The sequence below is a fragment of the Sapajus apella genome, unplaced genomic scaffold, assembly GCF_009761245.1.
Source record: "Sapajus apella isolate SASKATOON/1434 unplaced genomic scaffold, GSC_monkey_1.0 scaffold109, whole genome shotgun sequence".
In the NCBI taxonomy this organism is placed as follows: Eukaryota; Metazoa; Chordata; class Mammalia; order Primates; family Cebidae; genus Sapajus; species Sapajus apella.
In genome coordinates, this window is record NW_022437049.1 from 798630 (window position 1) to 816061 (window position 17432).

The 17432-nt window shown below is 35.3% G+C and overlaps 1 protein-coding gene and 2 long non-coding RNA genes across 11 annotated transcripts in view; all 3 read right to left on the reverse strand.

Annotated features, from left to right (window-relative positions):
* The window catches only part of SMAD2 (SMAD family member 2), an 89501-nt gene that overhangs the window by 11072 nt on the left and 60997 nt on the right, over positions 1 to 17432 (reverse strand). For all 9 annotated transcript variants that reach the window (XM_032259397.1, XM_032259394.1, XM_032259396.1 and 6 more), the window contains 2 exons: positions 4014 to 4067; positions 2025 to 2237 (listed from right to left, as the gene is read on the reverse strand). In XM_032259397.1, coding sequence (XP_032115288.1) covers positions 2025 to 2237; positions 4014 to 4067 — 267 coding nt within the window. The remainder of the gene's footprint in view (positions 1 to 2024; positions 2238 to 4013; positions 4068 to 17432) is intronic.
* LOC116537332 lies at positions 7054 to 12645 on the reverse strand. The gene is made up of 2 exons (XR_004263076.1): positions 8608 to 12645; positions 7054 to 8311 (listed from the first exon to the last, which is right to left on the reverse strand). It is a non-coding gene; the product is annotated as an uncharacterized LOC116537332 (long non-coding RNA).
* Positions 13719 to 17432, reverse strand: LOC116537333. The gene is made up of 2 exons (XR_004263077.1): positions 16574 to 17432; positions 13719 to 16472 (listed from the first exon to the last, which is right to left on the reverse strand). It is a non-coding gene; the product is annotated as an uncharacterized LOC116537333 (long non-coding RNA).

Below are 17432 nucleotides of genomic sequence, written 5' to 3' on the forward strand. Positions count from 1 at the left end.
ACTTTGAAGACAGATGGGATCGTATAGCAAGGAATTCAGGTGGCACCCAGGAGCTGAACTCTGCCACAATCATGTGGGCTTAAGAGGACCTCAAGCTCCAGCTAAGAACACAGGCCAGCTGACACCTCAATTTTCACCTTGTTAAACCCTAAGAAGACCACCTAATCCATGTCTGGAATCCTGATCCATAGAAACTGTGAGATAAAAAATTGGTATTTTAGGCCACTGAGTTTGTGGTAATTTGTTTCATAGAAAGAAAAAAAAAAAAACTCATAAAACAACATGCCAGATTTAATAACTACAGAACCTGGTACCCTGGTTCTGTTAAGACTATGGAATATTTGTAGAACAATCATGCACATGGTCATTGGGAAAACATTAAGTCCAAAAAATAGAGCTTTTTCAGGCTATATTCCCTGACCAAAATCAGCTGCAAAATTAGAAATCAAAAATGAAAAGATAACCTAATAATTACAGCAATCTAAAACTTTGGAGGGAGAAGTGAACAGAGCAGAGAAAACCCATTAAATTTTTTTTACAGAACCTCAATTAAGACGGAAGGACAAAAAACTAACTCTTTTAAAGCACCTACAGTGACACCTGGGTATCTTAACAAGATCATCCAAATTTATACATCAAGCAAGACTCGAGAGCTTCCACATGGAACCAAGTAATAGATCTTCTAGTCATAACCAGCATTACATCTCACAGAAGGTGATGGTTAATTAGAAGAAAAAAAAAAAAAAAAACAGAAGCAAACTATTGTTAAAAGAAGTTACTTTAAGGTGATAAGAATGGTGTTCAATTATTAGTGGCTCTCACACTTTTTCACTTCATCGTTAAGGAAATACTGAGGACCCCCAAAGTGCTTTTGTTTATGTGAATATTATGGAAAATGGCCATATTAGATATAAAAACTAAGATTTAAAAAAAAATCATTTAAAAATCACACAATAAATCCATTACATATTAACACAAACAACGTTTATGAAACTGTTTCCAAAGCAAAAAAAGAGTGGCAACATTTCACATTTTTGCAAATCTCTTTAATGTCTAGTGAAACAAAGTTGGAGTCTCATTATCAAATCTACATTTCATCTCTTGCAAAATCATATGCATGTAGGCTCTGGAATATTCCACTGTGTACTCAATGAGAGAATGAGAGTAAAAATGGTAAACAGTATCTCCGTACTACTATGAAAATAACTTTTTTTCTTGAGATGGAGGCTCACTCGGCAGCCCAGCTGGAATGCAGTGGCACAATCTAGACTTACTGCAACCTTCACCTGTGGGGCTCAAGCAATTCTCATGGCTCAGCCTCCCAAGTAGCTGGGACTAGAGGCATACACCACCAAACCTGGTTTTTTTTTTTTTTTTTTTAATTTTTAGTAGAGATGGGGTTTCACCACGTTGACCTGGGTGGTCTCAAACTCCTGAGCACTGGTGATCCACTCACCTTGGCAAAAATAACTTTGACCTCACAAACTAGCTGAAAGGATTTCTGGGACTACCGGAAGTCCCCAGATCACATTTCGAGATCTCCCTGAATTACATTTTCAACTATATTAAATGACAATTCTTGTCTTAGAGATCTCATTTCAGATGAACAGCAAGCAAAGCAGATTTGATTTAATATATGAGTTCACCAAAGGGGGGAAAAAAACCCAGGAGATACATAAAGAAACTAGAAAAAAAAGATTTATAAAAACGTATTAACCCCAAAATCTGAACATCACAATTTTATGACTGGTAGAGACTCAGCAAATTAAACTTATCTTAAAACATATTTATTGAAGAACTTTCCAGTATCAAGGGTGCCAAATAAAAGTTATAGAGTTTGCAGCTGAAGAATCACCAGGATCTATTAGAAGCAGTGAAGCCTGTGGACTTAAATGTGTTGGCATTTAAACCTCCAGAGAGAATGCTGTTTTACTGCACAGAAGCTCTTCATTTGGCACACCATGCAATGCCTACATTATGAGTATACAGCACTGGTTTTTCACAACAAGGAAAATGAAACATACCTATGTGCCTTCTTGTCATTTCTACTGTGGCATTTCGGTTAACATTGGAGAGTAAACCTAAGCAGAACCTCTCTGAATTTGATGGGTCTGTAAAGCCATCTACAGTGAGTGAGGGCTGTGATGCGTGGAAGGTTTCTCCAACCCTCTGATTTAATTCATAATATGCTATTGAACACCAAAATGCAGGTTCTGAGTAAGTAACTGGCTGTAAATCTGAAAAAGAAAAAAGGTGTGAACAATTTAAGCCAAAAATGGATTGAATACAATCATCTTTACATGCTCTATGCGAGCATGCATTGGCAAAAGCTCAGGAAGTAGACATACATCTGTATCAGTTTCCATAGATCATACTAGATTCTCAGTATTTTTCACTCAAAACTCCAGTCTCATAGATCATACAAGATTTTTTCAAATTTCTCCCATGTCATTAAATCACTTTATGTTGGATTATTTGTTTTACCAGTAGTTTTAGTCTAGCTACTGTTCAACCACAAAACAATCACAGACAAAGTAAGTCAACTTGCCATACTTGGTACATTTCTAAAGCACATAAAAAAACTAATGTGAGGTAAGATAAAGCTGGATCAAAGATGAGTCAAAAGCCACACAAAGAAAAACATTCATGATAAAAATATACAAAATATGATATTTTTGACATTTGTCTATTTTAACATCAAATTTTTGGTGAGATACCCTAGCTACAAAAATAGAAAACCCATTCATATATAAGAACTGGAAAGCATCATGCAAGTAGAAACAGACCATAGAGTCAAGAGACTGCTTTTTTCACTGGAAAACTATATATTTAGCTGCTGCAATTTTGACTAAAACATATCGTTAAGAAATATTACAAAAGAAAAAACTTCACGATTTTGTAGAATAAATTCCAAACATGTAACAACCGAAGAGAAATTGTGAAACAGCAGGGTAAAATGATGGCAAAAATAGTAATAGTAATACAGAAATGTACACATAGTCATCCTTTGGTATTTACAGGGTATGGTTCCAGGACTGCCCCCCGCCCTCCTACCCCACTAAAAATCCTCAGATGTTCATGTCCCTGACATAAAATCACATAGTATTTGCATGTAACGTATATTCACATCATCCTTATACTTTAAATCATTTCTACATTATTTATAATATCTAACAATGTAAATGTTACATAGTTGTTATACTGTATTTTAAAATTTGGGCCAGGCATGGTGGCTCACACTAGCACTTTAAGAGGCCAAGGTAGGTGGATCGTTTGAGGCCAGGAGTTTGAGACCAGCCTGGCCAACACGGTGAAACTCTATCTCTACTGAAAATACAAAAATTAGCTGTGGGTGGTGGCATGCACCTGTAGTCCCAGCTACTCAGGAGGCTGAGGCAGGAGAACTGCTTGAACCCAGGAGGCAGAGGTTGGAGTGAGCCGAGATCACACCACTGCATTCCAGCATGGGTGACAAAGCGAGATCTGTCTCAAAAAATATGTATTAGCTTTTATTGTTATTTTCATTTTCTCCTGAGTATTTTCAACCTGCAGTTGGTTGAATCTGGAGATGCAGAACTCATGGTTATGAAGGGACTGTACACATACACATCTGTACATATACACACATGCTCTCATATTTATATTCTCATACACGTATACATATTTATGTCAATGTGTATATATGCAATACACATCTTTTATTAATTGCTACATCATAAAATAAACATAACCATAAAAATCTAGCCATAATAGGTTATATGATTTTCTATGAAGAATATGATTTCAATAATAAAAAGATTAAACCCATTTCTTGTTCCAGCAGAAAAGACTTTTAATAATATTGAGGGATGATATCAGTATTCTTTTTTAAAAGCATCATTGTAAACCACATACATAATCATTTGATTATTTCTTAGGATCTCTTTCATATATATATATAACTCCTAGAGAGGATTATTATTAAGCAGATGATACAGTATAAATATGATGAGGAGAACGTATTTGCAACTTACCCAAGCTATGATTAACAGGGGAAAGAGTAGTAGGAGATAGTTCTGCTGGAGAGCCTAAAACAAAAGGATTTAATTTAATAATAAATATTTCCAGAACTTCTGATCAAGTAATCATAAAACTGGTTATAATTATCAACAATAATACAAAGATCATTTAAATACTAAGAATTCAGAATATGTAAGTGCTTAAATTTAATTGGGTGGGGGAGAAAGGGGACTCCTGTATAAAAGGTACAAAAGGGTACAGTTTTGGCTTCTAGTCTACAGTTCATCTTCCCAAAGGTATCTAATGTTGACCGTTCCTTGGGTATCTTTCCAAAATATTCTATGAACCACATAAGCAGATATATTTTTGTTCTGTGCCTTTTCTTTTTACACATAAGTGGTAATAGTTTTTGAATTTCTATATTATTCTATCAAATTGTTCACGATGTGTTTCCTTATTTGTCTGTCTACATAATTAGTCACATAACATTGCGATCCCATACTGACAAATATTCAGGATATTTTTTATCTTTTGCTATAAGAATCAGTGCCATAAGATTGCAGTAACTAATCTTGACCATTTTGCATGTTTCCAATCACATCTGAAGGATACAATCCTAAACAAGAAACTGCCAGGTTGAAAGGTTTGTGTCACGTGCAATTTTGATAAATTTGGGTAAAATTATCATTCGTCAAGGTTGTACCAGTTTACATGACCAGTCACAACATAGTAAAGTGATGCCTATGGTGTTACTGCTTATAGATGGAGACATGGTCACAAGTACAGTTTTAATTTTGAGTGGCTTTACACGTTTATATTGTGCTTCCTTTCTGTATAGTCTGTTGTTTTCTTTTTGCGATGTTGATCATTTTCTTACTGATTGTTTGAAAGCTTTTTACATATATTAGGGATATAAGTCTTTTTATGGTATGAGTTACAAATATTTGGTCACTGGTTTTATGACTCTTAATCCTCATTTTGATCATGTGGCACTAAAAAAAACCCTTCTACATGATTTATCAATCATCTTCGGGTTAGTGTCACACTTTGGGATGAAACAGTGGTGACAGTGGATGTTATCTTACTCTGGACTTTTAGAGTAATATTTTCACCATTTTTCTGATTAAGCATGGCATTGGCTTTGAGGTTGACAGCAATAAAATACTTATTTAGGAGTTTTGCATCAATAGTCTCAAGCAGTATGAGCCTAATTTTAGATGAGTGCTATGTTTGCAAGGCTCTGTAGTCAATGCTATGACAATCTAGCAACTTTATCTTATGCAAAGGTTCAAATAGCATTGTAAGAGCATATTCTTTAAAAGTTTGGTAGAGTTCTTCTGTGAAATTATTTATAGTTAGTAACTTTATAGAGTTTCCTATGAGACATTATTCTATGAAGCATGACTTGTTCTGATCTATTTTCTAGAGTCAGTTTTGGTAAACTGCACTTTCTTAGAAAATGATCCGGTTCCTCTTTTGAGTAAACAGGCTAAATCTACTCAAGAAAATAAGGGGGTAAAAGTACACAAAATAAGAACCACCACAGACAACAGATGGAAAATCATGGCACAACTACTCTGCGTAATTCCATGCAACTCAATTTTAAAACACATTTGCTGTAAACATTGATAAATAATCGTATTAAAAATATAAAATATATTTTATGATCATCATTCTCTACACATTTAGGGAAAGTTATCTAAAAGAGCATAACCCAAGCTTCAAAGGTATACCAAGAGTATAAATGTAGAATAAGATAGGTCAGGCCAGGCATGGTGGCTCACACCTGTAATCCCAGCACTCTGGGAGACTGAGGAGGATGGATCACGAGGTCAGGAATTCAAGAACAGCCTGGCCAACACAGTGAAACCCTGTCTCTACTGAAAACACAACACTTAGCAGGGTGTGGTGGTGCACACCTGTAATCCCAGCTACTTGGGAGGCTGAGGCAGAAGTATCACTTGAACCCAGGAGGCAGAGGGTGCAGTAGGCTGAGATCGTGCCACTGCACTCCAGCCTGGGCGAAAGTAAGACTCTGTCTCAACAAAAAGAATAAGATAGGTCAGACTGCCTTACACACCTCCTCCCTACTACACACCATTATGACTGTGACATAAAATACCAAGCAATAAAGGTGAAATGGCAGCCCCTAAATAAATGAATCAGAAATAGAGAAGAAATGCTTATTTTTTAGAAGACAGAACAGTCTGCCACAACACAATTAAGTTATGTTCATTCTTTATTTCTCAGTTTGAAAAATCTGCTGGCAAGTCATAACAGGTACAACTAAGAAAGGTCAAAATATATTTAGAACAATGAGCTAAAATTCGCTGATGTTTCCTGAAGCCAATATAAAATAAACAAAGCCACTATTAGAAATGGAGGAAACTGCCCAATTATTCATATCTTTTAACTGTTTACTCGTCTAAATACTTAGAAATGACCAGTAGGATCACTTAGACTAATAGGCGTTCAGTGAGATGTGACGAGTTAGAATTACAGATTACAAAAAAAGACAAATGTTAAAAACTTAAAATAAGCTAACAATAGAAGCCTTTTTTTAAAAAAAAATTTTCTGAAAAATAACATAGGCAAGGAACTGATGATTAGCCTATGAATTATTCATACATAAATGCTGCTACTGAAGTTTCGCCTACCACAGGCCTTCCACTTAGGAGAGGTAATATTATAAATATCCTATTTGAGAGCCAGTGTGAATTAGCAGTTATCTACTTACAGCTAAACCAACTAGAGAAATCCTTGTGCATGTAACTTTATATACAAGTTTACATATATTTGTAGAACACATTTGTCAAACCTTTGTTTGACAAATTAACAAATGTCAAATGAAATGTGTTAAACTTTTGTTAAGTGCCAAAATACCCTCTCAAAAATGTTTCATCTTATCAAGAATTTATAAGTTAGTGTGTCACACTGTGTCACTACATGTTGATATCTGCCAATATGACAGGTTTAAAGGGAGCAACTTTTTGTTGTTGTTGTTGAAATAGTGTATTCCTGTTCTTTTAGCCAGTTCTATTAACTATTTTTTTCTTCTTGATATGTACATTTTTAAACTTAAAAATCAGTTTTAGACTTGTCATCTATTTGCAAATATTCACCCGGTTTTTTTTTGATCTATTATCTTTTAAGGGGACATTAATTTTTAATTATAGACCATTTTTTTAAACAGTATTTTCAAGATCATACCAAAACTGAACAGAAAGTACAAAGAGCTCCCATATGACCCCTGGCCTGCTTCCCCAAGTTCCCCATCAATACCCGCACACCACAATGGTCCATTTGTTATAATAATGAACCTACACAAATCGTTATCACTGAAAGTCCATAATTCACATTAGGGCTCACTATGTTACACATTCTCTGGGTTTTGACAAATGTATAATGACGTGTATCCATTTATAGTACCAAGTAGAGTAGTTTCACTGCCCTAAAAATGCCATGTGCTCCACCTAGTCCTCCTTCCCTCCCACACAGTCTCAGTAACCACTTATCTTTGTCTCCGTAGTTCTGCCTTCCCCAGAATGTCATACAGTAAGTCCTCATTTAACATCTTCCATACATTTTTGAAAACTGACTTTTTAAGCAAAATAATTGTACAACAAAACCAACTTTCCCCAATCATCATTACAATGAAATGACATTACTTGAAGACCTGTTGCACCTTACTTGGATGTATCAGTTCATTTACTCAGTCACCTATTAAAGACATCTTGGTTACTTCCAAGTTTGCTAATTATAAAAAAACTGCTATGAACATCTATCTGCAGGTTTTTGTGTAGACCTAAGTTTTCAATTCATTTGGGTAAACACCAAGGAGAAACAAGGCTGCTAAACCATACATATGGTAAAAATATGGTTCGTTTTGTAAGAAATCACCAAACTGTCTTCCAAAGTGGCTATACCGTTTTTCATTCTGACCAGCGATAAATGAGTGTGCCTGTTGCTTCCCATCCTCACCACACCAGCACTAATGAACTCCCTCAGCTTTTGTTTGAGAAATTTTTTTATTTCTCCTTCATTTCTGAAGGACAGCCTTCCTGGTTATAGTATTCTTGGTTGGCAAGGGTACTTTTTTTTTTTTAGATGGGGCCTCACTCTGTCACCCATGTTGGAGTGAAGGGCAGTAGCACAATCTTGGCTCAGTACAATCCCTGCCTCCTAGGCCCAAGCAATTCTCCCACCTTAGCCTCCTGAGCAGCTGGGACCACAGGTGCATACTACCATACTCGGCTAATTTCAGTTTTGTTTTTTAATTCTTTCAGCCCTTTAAATACACCACCCATCTCTCCTGGTGTGCAAACTTTCTTTTTTTTGAGACAGAGTTTCGCTCTTGTTACCCAGGCTGGAGTGCAATGGCGCGATCTCGGCTCACCGCAACCTCCGCCTCCTGGGTTCAGGCAATTCTCCTGCCTCAGCCTCCTGAGTAGCTGGGATTACAGGCACGCGCCACCATGCCCAGCTAATTTTTTGTAGTTTTAGTAGAGACGGGGTTTCACCATGTTGACCAGGATGGTCTCGATCTCTTGACCTCGTGATCCACCCGCCTCGGCCTCCCAAAGTGCTGGGATTACAGGCGTGAGCCACCGCGCCCGGCCGGTCTGCAAACTTTCTGGTGAGAAATCTGATTGTCTAATGAAGACTTCCTTGTTATGTGGCATATTGCTTTTTCTCTTGCTGCTTTTATTCACAATAGCAAAGATACAGAAAACAACCCAAGTGTCCCATCAACAGATGAATGAAAAAAGAAACGGTGGGTTACACACACAACTGAATGTTATTCAGCCTTAAAAAGAGATATCCTACCACTTTTGGCATAGATGAATCTGGAAGACATTATGTTAATGGAAATAAGGTGGACATAGAAAGAAACATGACATAATCTCGTATGTAGGGTTTTTTGTTAACCAAATACATAGAAACACAATAAAATGGCGATTACAGGTTGGGGGGAAACAGGAGGATTATAGGTCAAAGGGTATAAAAAAAAAGTCGTACATATGTAAGGTAAGCCTAAGAGATCTAATGTACAACCTGAGGATTACAGTTGCAATATTGTGTTGTACACTGGAAATTTAGAGTTGATCACACACACAAAGAGGTGACTTTATCACACACACAAACAGCTGACTATTGAGATGATGGATTTAGTTTACTCTTGTAACCACTTCACTACATACACCAAACATCATGTTATATACCTTAAAAATATACAATAAAAATGTATGCTTTAAAAAGTCTAATTTACTAAAATATAGACCAAAGTGTTCACAAACCTTCCAGAAAACTGGGAATCACCCTGGATTGTTCTTTCGACCTTATCCCAAAAATGATAACTCATTATATTCTAAACCTCAGCAATATGTACCAAAAGCACCCATTTCTCCCCCATGTCACCTAAAATCAGCCAGAGATATAGTGTAGTAAACAAGAGCAGGAACTCTAGAATCTGACATCCTACTGAATTTCTCTGCATTTTCTAGCTATTTTTCGGAGGTTAATTACAGTGTTGTGTTTTTAATTTCTGGTAAAAGTTGAACCTTTTAAAATTTTAATTTGTTGCTAGATACAATTACATGCAATGCTTAAGTTTTCCTGTTCTAACTATTCTAATTTTTTATAATGAATATCCATTTGTTGTATCATTTGAAATGTTACATCATAACCTAACTTTTATCTGACATAGAATGGTAGAAATAAGAGGTTAAGCCTCCCTGCCAAAGTGAACACAATTGTCAAATTCAGCTTATGAAATATATAATGCACAAATAACCATTTTCTCATTTCTTGTTTTAAAAAACTTAATCCCCAATGTGATACCATCTTAGGTTTTATATATTCCCAAATTTTCTATGAGCATAATTCCGTTCATAATGAGAAAAAAAGCAGCTTTTGTTTTTATTAGAAACTCCTATAGAGTTCCCCTTACAGTTAGTAGGTAGAAGACTGGGGAAATCCTTTGCTTCTGAAATAGAGGTAAGACAATAAATTTTAAAACTCCTATTTTTCTTTAAAGTTATCTTACAGATATAGATCTAAATAAGTCTGCAGGAACTAATTTAGAGAGAGGGATGAGTTCCTCCTCAGTTAAGACAGTGGTAATCACTTTCACTACTGATAGCATCTGCCAAATCAGGACACAAAGGACTGGGCCTGCCAAAAGCGAAGCCAATTAAAATTTCACTGGCCATGCACAGACAATGGGAACCTAAGAAGCTGCAAGCAGAGCTAGTCCTCTTCACTAGTCAGTTCCAATACATGTTTTTAGCTGAGTACATGGTAGCACAGGAAGTCTTGGGCAAGGCTGGAAAGCAATGAGAATATGCAGCCTCATGCCTCAAAGTCCTGCTGAGGTAGAGGACTGATCCTCCCTGAAACCTGAGTGATGTGATATTAAAGCATGGAATTATCACATTTCCAACTCAAATCCTAAGAGCAGGGAAGGGATCAGCTTCTCAACTTAGCAATTGGAGAGAGAAAAGGGTGGGTCTTTCCAAAGAAAGCATATTTATTTTGGTCTCTATTATTTTATATAAAATACCCAGTATCTAGTTAAAAACAAAAGATATTCAAAGATGGAGGGAAAAAATAACCCATAATCAAGAGATAAACAGTCAACAAAAGCAGGCCATATTACATATTAACTGGACACAAATTATCAATGATTTTTACATGAAAATTATATAGCTAAAACATAAATTATCTGAAATAAAAAATTCATTTAACTGGATTAAAAGCAGACCCAAACTCAGACTCACATACATATTATCACTTGATTTTCAACAAAGGAGCCAATGTAAATCAATGGAGAAAGGAAAGCCTCCCCAAGAAACGGTGCTAAAACAAATGAAAGAAATGTCTGTAGGAAAGGAACAAAAAGCAGCAAAAAGGAGCAAACATGGTATATATGTAGGTAAATACAAAACACTCCTTTTTATCCCTTCTCATTTTCTTTAAAAATCAACTTAAAGTCTAAAGCAAAAATAACACTGTACCTTGGGGGTCATACATTTTTATTAAGTAAAATACATGTCAATAATCGCACAAACAACAGAGGTGGATGAATGAAATTATAGTTGTGTAAGTTCTTAAATTTTACAAGACATTGTAAATAAAATATTACAACTTAAGTAACCTTCTAGGTATAACATGGTAAGTACAATGTAATGACCAGAATACCAACTGAGAAAATAATACTGTTATTGGTAAAAAGCCAAGAGAGTAAATAGAATGAAACAAAAATTACTTGATTAGTCTAAAAGGCAGGAAAACTGAAAAACAAAAACTAGAGAGAACAAATAGAAAAACATCTGCAAAATGGTAGCCTAAACCCAATGGTATCAATAATTCCTCTAAATATAAGTGAATTAAATTTTCCAACTAAAAGACAAAAATTGTTAAATAAAACCAAAAAAATGCTGTCCACAAGAAACACACCATAAATACAAAGATTCAGATAAACTGAAAGAAATAAAAATACATCATGTAACCACTGAGGTAAGAAAAAAGATATGGTGATGTTTATATGAATTCATTAGGACGATGTAGTAATTCTAAATGCATATCATTTCTGCATCATAGTAACAGAGATTAAAGACATATGAAACAAAAACTCACAGGACTAAAGGCAGAAACAGGTGACTCCAAAATCAGAGCTGGTGATTTTGTCATCATAACTGACAAAGGAGATTTTAAAAAAATCATACAGGATTAAGAAGATATAAACACCGTCAGCCACCCTGACCTAAATGACATTTAGAACACTATAATACATTATTTACAATGAATATATGAAATTCTTATCAAGATAAGCTACAGGTTGTAGCATAAAATAATTTTCACAAATTTCCAAGGACTAAAGTCACACACACTATGTGTTGGACTGTAACACAATTAAATGAGACATCAATGAAGTATCTAGAAAATCCTCACACTCCTTTAAAAAACTCAAACTTCTAAATAAGCCATGAATCAAGAGGAATTAGAAAATAAAAATATAAAATTTGTAATATACAGCTAACAAAGTTTAGAGGGAAATCTATAGCTTTAAATGCTTACATTATAAACAAATTGATGATCTAAATGTATACAAGAGGCTAGAAAGAGATTAACTGAAAAGTAGACAAAAAGATGATGAATACAAACAAGTGTAACAGAAAAGAGACCAAGATAACAGAAAAAATTAACAAGACAAAAAATTGGTCCTTTGAGACTACTGATAAATCCCTTGCAAGATGTTTTAATAAAAAATTAAAAAGTCAAATTAGTAACATCCTAAGTTTCAAAATGGATCTCACATACATTAAAGGAATAACAAATATCAGAAATAACTTTGTATAAATAAATTCTTCAGCCTGGGCAACAAAGTGAACCCATCTCCATATAAAACAAAGAAATTAGCCAGGCACAGTGGCATGTACCTGTGGTCCCAGCTCCTCAGGGGGCTAAAATTGGGAGGATTGCCTGAGCCTGGGAAGTTGAGGCTGCAGGGAGTCAACTATGCCATTGCACTCCAGCCTGGGCAACAGAGTGAGACCCTGTCTCAATCAGTCCTACAGCTTAGATGAAACGAACACATTTCTAACAAAATACAAGTTTATCAAACACATATACAAAATTAAAAATGTAAATAGGCCGGGCGCGGTGGCTCAAGCCTGTAATCCCAGCACTTTGGCAGGCCGAGGCGGGTGGATCACGAGGTCAAGAGATCGAGACCATCCTGGTCAACATGGTGAAACCCCGTCTCTACTGAAAATACAAAAAATTAGCTGGGCATGGTGGCGCGTGCCTGTAATCCCAGCTACTCAGGAGGCTGAGGCAGGAGAATTGCCTGAACCCAGGAGGCGGAGATTGCGGTGAGCCGAGATCGCGCCATTGCACTCCAGCCTGGGTAACAAGAGTGAAACTCCGTCTCAAAAAAAAAAAAAAAAATGTAAATAATCCTCAATTTAAAAATCCCTTTCCTACAAGAGATGGTTTCCCTGGTAAAATCTATTGAACTTTTTTTTTGGATACAGGGTCTCAGGTTTTGGCCAGGCTGGGGTACAGCAGTGCAAACATGGCTCACTGCAACCTCAACCTCGTGGGCTAAAGTGACCCTCCTGCCTTAGCCTCTTAAGTAGCTGGGACCACAGGTGAATGTCACTACCCTGGCTAATTAAAAATATATATATATATTTTTAGAGACGAGGTCTTGACCTCCTGCGCTCAAGCAATTCTCCAGCCTTGGCCTCCTCAAGTGCTGGGATTACAGGTGAGAACCATCATGCCCAGTCCTATCAAAAATTTAAGAAAGAAATAAGGCCGACCTAAAAGAAACCCCTTCAGAAAACAGGAGAAAGCCCTTTCCAACACATTTTATTGGCATTAAAACTAATCAACACATTAGAAGGGAAAAAACCCTATAGGCCAATCTCTCATAAATATAAATAGAAAAAAATCTCAAAAACAAAACAATTCAATCAAATCCACGAATTTACATGATCCTCTTGCAAATGCAGAAAAAAATTCAAGAGCCATTCATAAAACACAATTAGAACATTAAGAACAAAAAGGAAAAGGAACTTCCTCAATCAGATAAAATCTCCAAAATATCCACAACATCAAACTTAAAGGGGGAACTGTAAAATGTATTCCTCCTATAATCAGAACAATGCACAAACGTCCATTCTTATAACTTCAACACTTTATTGTTGAAGGTCTTAGGACGGAAAAAGGAAAAAGCATAAAGACTGGGGGGAAAAAATTGTCCTTATCAACAGATGACATGGTTGTATATGCAGAAAATCTCAAGAATCTACAAAAGTCTAGAACCAAGAAGTCAATTTAGCAAGGATGCAAAAGAAAAGATTAATATACAAAAATCAAACATTTCCCATATCCTAAGAACAAACAGTTGGAAAATAAAATGTAAAAGCAAAAACATGTATAACAGCACTAAAAGTACAAAATACTAAAAAATTCACCTAATGAACGACATGCTATACATCTACATCAAAAACTGTAACAACATGGCAGAAATAAGGCATAGTTAAAACTAACATGAAATTGTCAAGTCTAATCCCTCATTTTTGACAAAAATCTTTCTTTCCTACTTTATAGAGATGATCCTAAACCACAAAGGTCAAGTGCTTCTATGTCTGGATCTCAATTGTTTTCCTTCAAATCGTTGTGCAATCTACTATCTTCCTTTTTCTGAAGGGTTGACTTCTCTTTTAACATTTTCTTTAGCTACATTCATACAGTGCTTATTACAGGTTAGGAACACGTAGATGGATTATAAATATTAGGCCTGTTAATACCCTATGAGTTAAGTGCTATTATTATCCCTGTTTTACAGATTTTAAAACTAGGTTACCTAGCTAGTATATGGAACAGAAACATTTTAAACTCAGGTAGTCTAGCTCAGAATCTGACAATGCTATCTTGATTATATGCATTTGCTTAAGAGAAGTAGTCTTGTAAGTGGAGTATGTGAACACTATCTAGGAGAACACAAAACTACTTGTTTACAAAAAGAAAAAATTAAAAAATATTTTCTATTTATTTAATCTCATCCTTCAATTTCTAATTTTTGTTTATATTTTAAAGTGTATATAACTTACAAATAACTAAATACACATATGAGTAGGACAGTCTCAAAATCTTAATATTCACTGTATTAGCTTCCTAGGGCTTGCTCTAACAAAATACCACAAACTGGGTGGCTTAAAACAACAGAAATTTATTTTCTCAGAGCTCTGGAGGACATAAGTCCCAAGTCAAGGTGTCAGCAAAGCCATGCTCTCTCAAAGGCTCAAGGGGAGAATCTGTTCTATGCCCTTCTCTTAAGCTTTTGGGTTTCGCATTAGGAAACCCAAGCTCAGCTTGCGGCTACTAACTCCAGTTATCTGCCTCCATCTTCATATGGCGCATTCTTCCCTATCTTATAAAGACACCAGTCATATAGAATTAGGTGTCCATTGTTCAGTATGACTTCATCTTAATTACATTTACAAAGATGCTACTTCCAAAGGAGGCCACATTCTGAAGTATTGGAGGTTAGGACCTCATTGTATCTTCTGGGACACGGGCAGATTAAAAAACCCTTTAAGTCTCTTTGTTAGTATATCTTGGACCAAGCATAGTGTATGTAGAAGATACAAAACTAAATGGAGAGTTATAAAATCCACATTTTATGATTATATTCTATTTCTCTATATACCTATTTAAACAAATATGTTCATAAAAATCATGACTTGAAAAGGGACTGATTTTACAATACTACAAAGGTTAATCAAACTTTTCAATTTCTTAACGATGTCCAGCCTGATCTCTAATGTCCACAGGACTATAAAGAAAGAATAAAGTCTTGACCAGAGAAATCTAAATTAAAAAAAAAAAAAAAAAAAGTAACAAGTGCTTGTTCATATAGTTACTCATCATGCCCAATTTATCCTCTGGTTGCCCTTTTAAAAAATTTCACTTCATTTTTTTTTCCCAGCAGGATTCCCTCTGGAAGGTATGAACCACAGTTAGAGAGGTGGCCAACTGTGCTCTAAACTGGAGCCCTGCATCAGTCAGAATTGTTTCTTGCCATGGCCCCGAGAAGGAAAGAAACTGATATTGGGTAAGAGGCTGGCAGCCAAACCAACTGCTGGCATCTGATGAATCAGATATTGCCATACGGTAATTTTAAACATGTCATTCAGAAAGCCAGTAACACTACTCCACTGAAACAGAAATATTAGGTTGGGTTCAAAGTTAGCCCCAACACTGCAATCATTTTAGCTGGCTGACTCAGGTTTTTCTCTACTTTTTTACATTGATTCACTTATCATAACCAATACTTGTATTATTGCTCCCTCTGTTTCAGTTACATTGTTGAATAGGTGTCTGTGCACTAATTAGAATACCTACAGCCTTTTTTAACTGGCTTCTTTCACTTATCATACTGCTTTCCAGGTCCATCCATGTTGCTAACTTCAAACTTCATGTTGTACTGTCATTCCTTTATATGGTTGAATAACTCTATTGCAGAAACATACCTCATCTTATTTATCCATTCATCATTTGATGAACATCTGAGTTGTTTTGAATATTAAGAATAACACTTGCATAAATGGTCATGTACAAGTTTTTGAGTAGACATGTTTTCAATTTGCTCGGGTACACAGCTGGCCACATACGTTAACTCTATATTTAGCTTTCTGAGGAACAGCAAACTTTTCCAAAGTGCTGAACCATTTAACATTCCTACCAGCAATATATGAGGACTCCAATTTCTCCACATCCTCACCAACATTTGTAATTGTCCTTTTTTGATTATAGCCATCTAGGGGGTGTGAGGTAGTATCTCACTGTGGTTTATGATGTTCAGTATCTTTTCATGTCATTCACTTTTTAATGTCACAGTAACAGCTGTCCATCACAGGCAAAAAAGAATATTATTGCTTCAAGAAGAGAGTTGATATCTAATGTTAGAAAGACATGTGGAAAATCAAATATCATTTGCATTAAGATATTTGCATTAAGATGTATAACATGCTATTTCCAACGTTATTAGATTATCTACTTTTCTTAGTTATCTGGTACCCCTAAACAGCCAAATATATGATTAGCTACAGCAGAAACTTCTTTACCTGGGAATCTAAAAAATGGAAGGATTTAAACAACAGAATTATTGTAACCCCTCCCTCCCCCACCAACGGTAATCCATCTTAAAATAATTTAATTATCATAACCACAAAATACATTAGTATTAAGATGTGGAGAAAGACTGATAGCATAATTTGTTTATGATATTAAGACTGATAGCATATATTGGCTGTGTTAATTGGCTGTGATATTATTAAGGTGTCCAATAGTTAAGATACGGACAGAATGAAATGAATCAAACTGGACAATTACAATAACATCAAAGTCATTTCACCGGTAATTTATTAGTTCTGCTGAGTTATACACTGTATTACATAAAATGCGATTTAAAGCTTTCTCTATCATTGTTTGGAATTTATAGCTAAATATAAGAAATTAATCTACTATAATTAAAACTCACTATTAGGTTCAAGGAGCAGTGAACAGCTGATCCCTATCCTTCAACCCCAAATTCCTCTGAAAATATGTTATTTGACTAATTATGGTCTTTTATCACAGAGAGTTATTTAGTCACAGGGTTAACTAAAACTTTCAACAGAAGCATATACTTAAAAAGAAATAAAAGCATGTGCATGTTTTCAAATTTTCCATTTACTCTAATAAAAAAATTAACAATTACTCTGCAGAGTATACAGTAATTTTTCAGTGACAACATGGACCCCTTTGATGGTTCAGATATGTTAAATCAAGATAGAAGATCATCTTTTGTGAGTTTCAAACAATATCAGAAATGTATATCTAATCACTGAGGAATTTTCAAAGACTTATTTATTTAT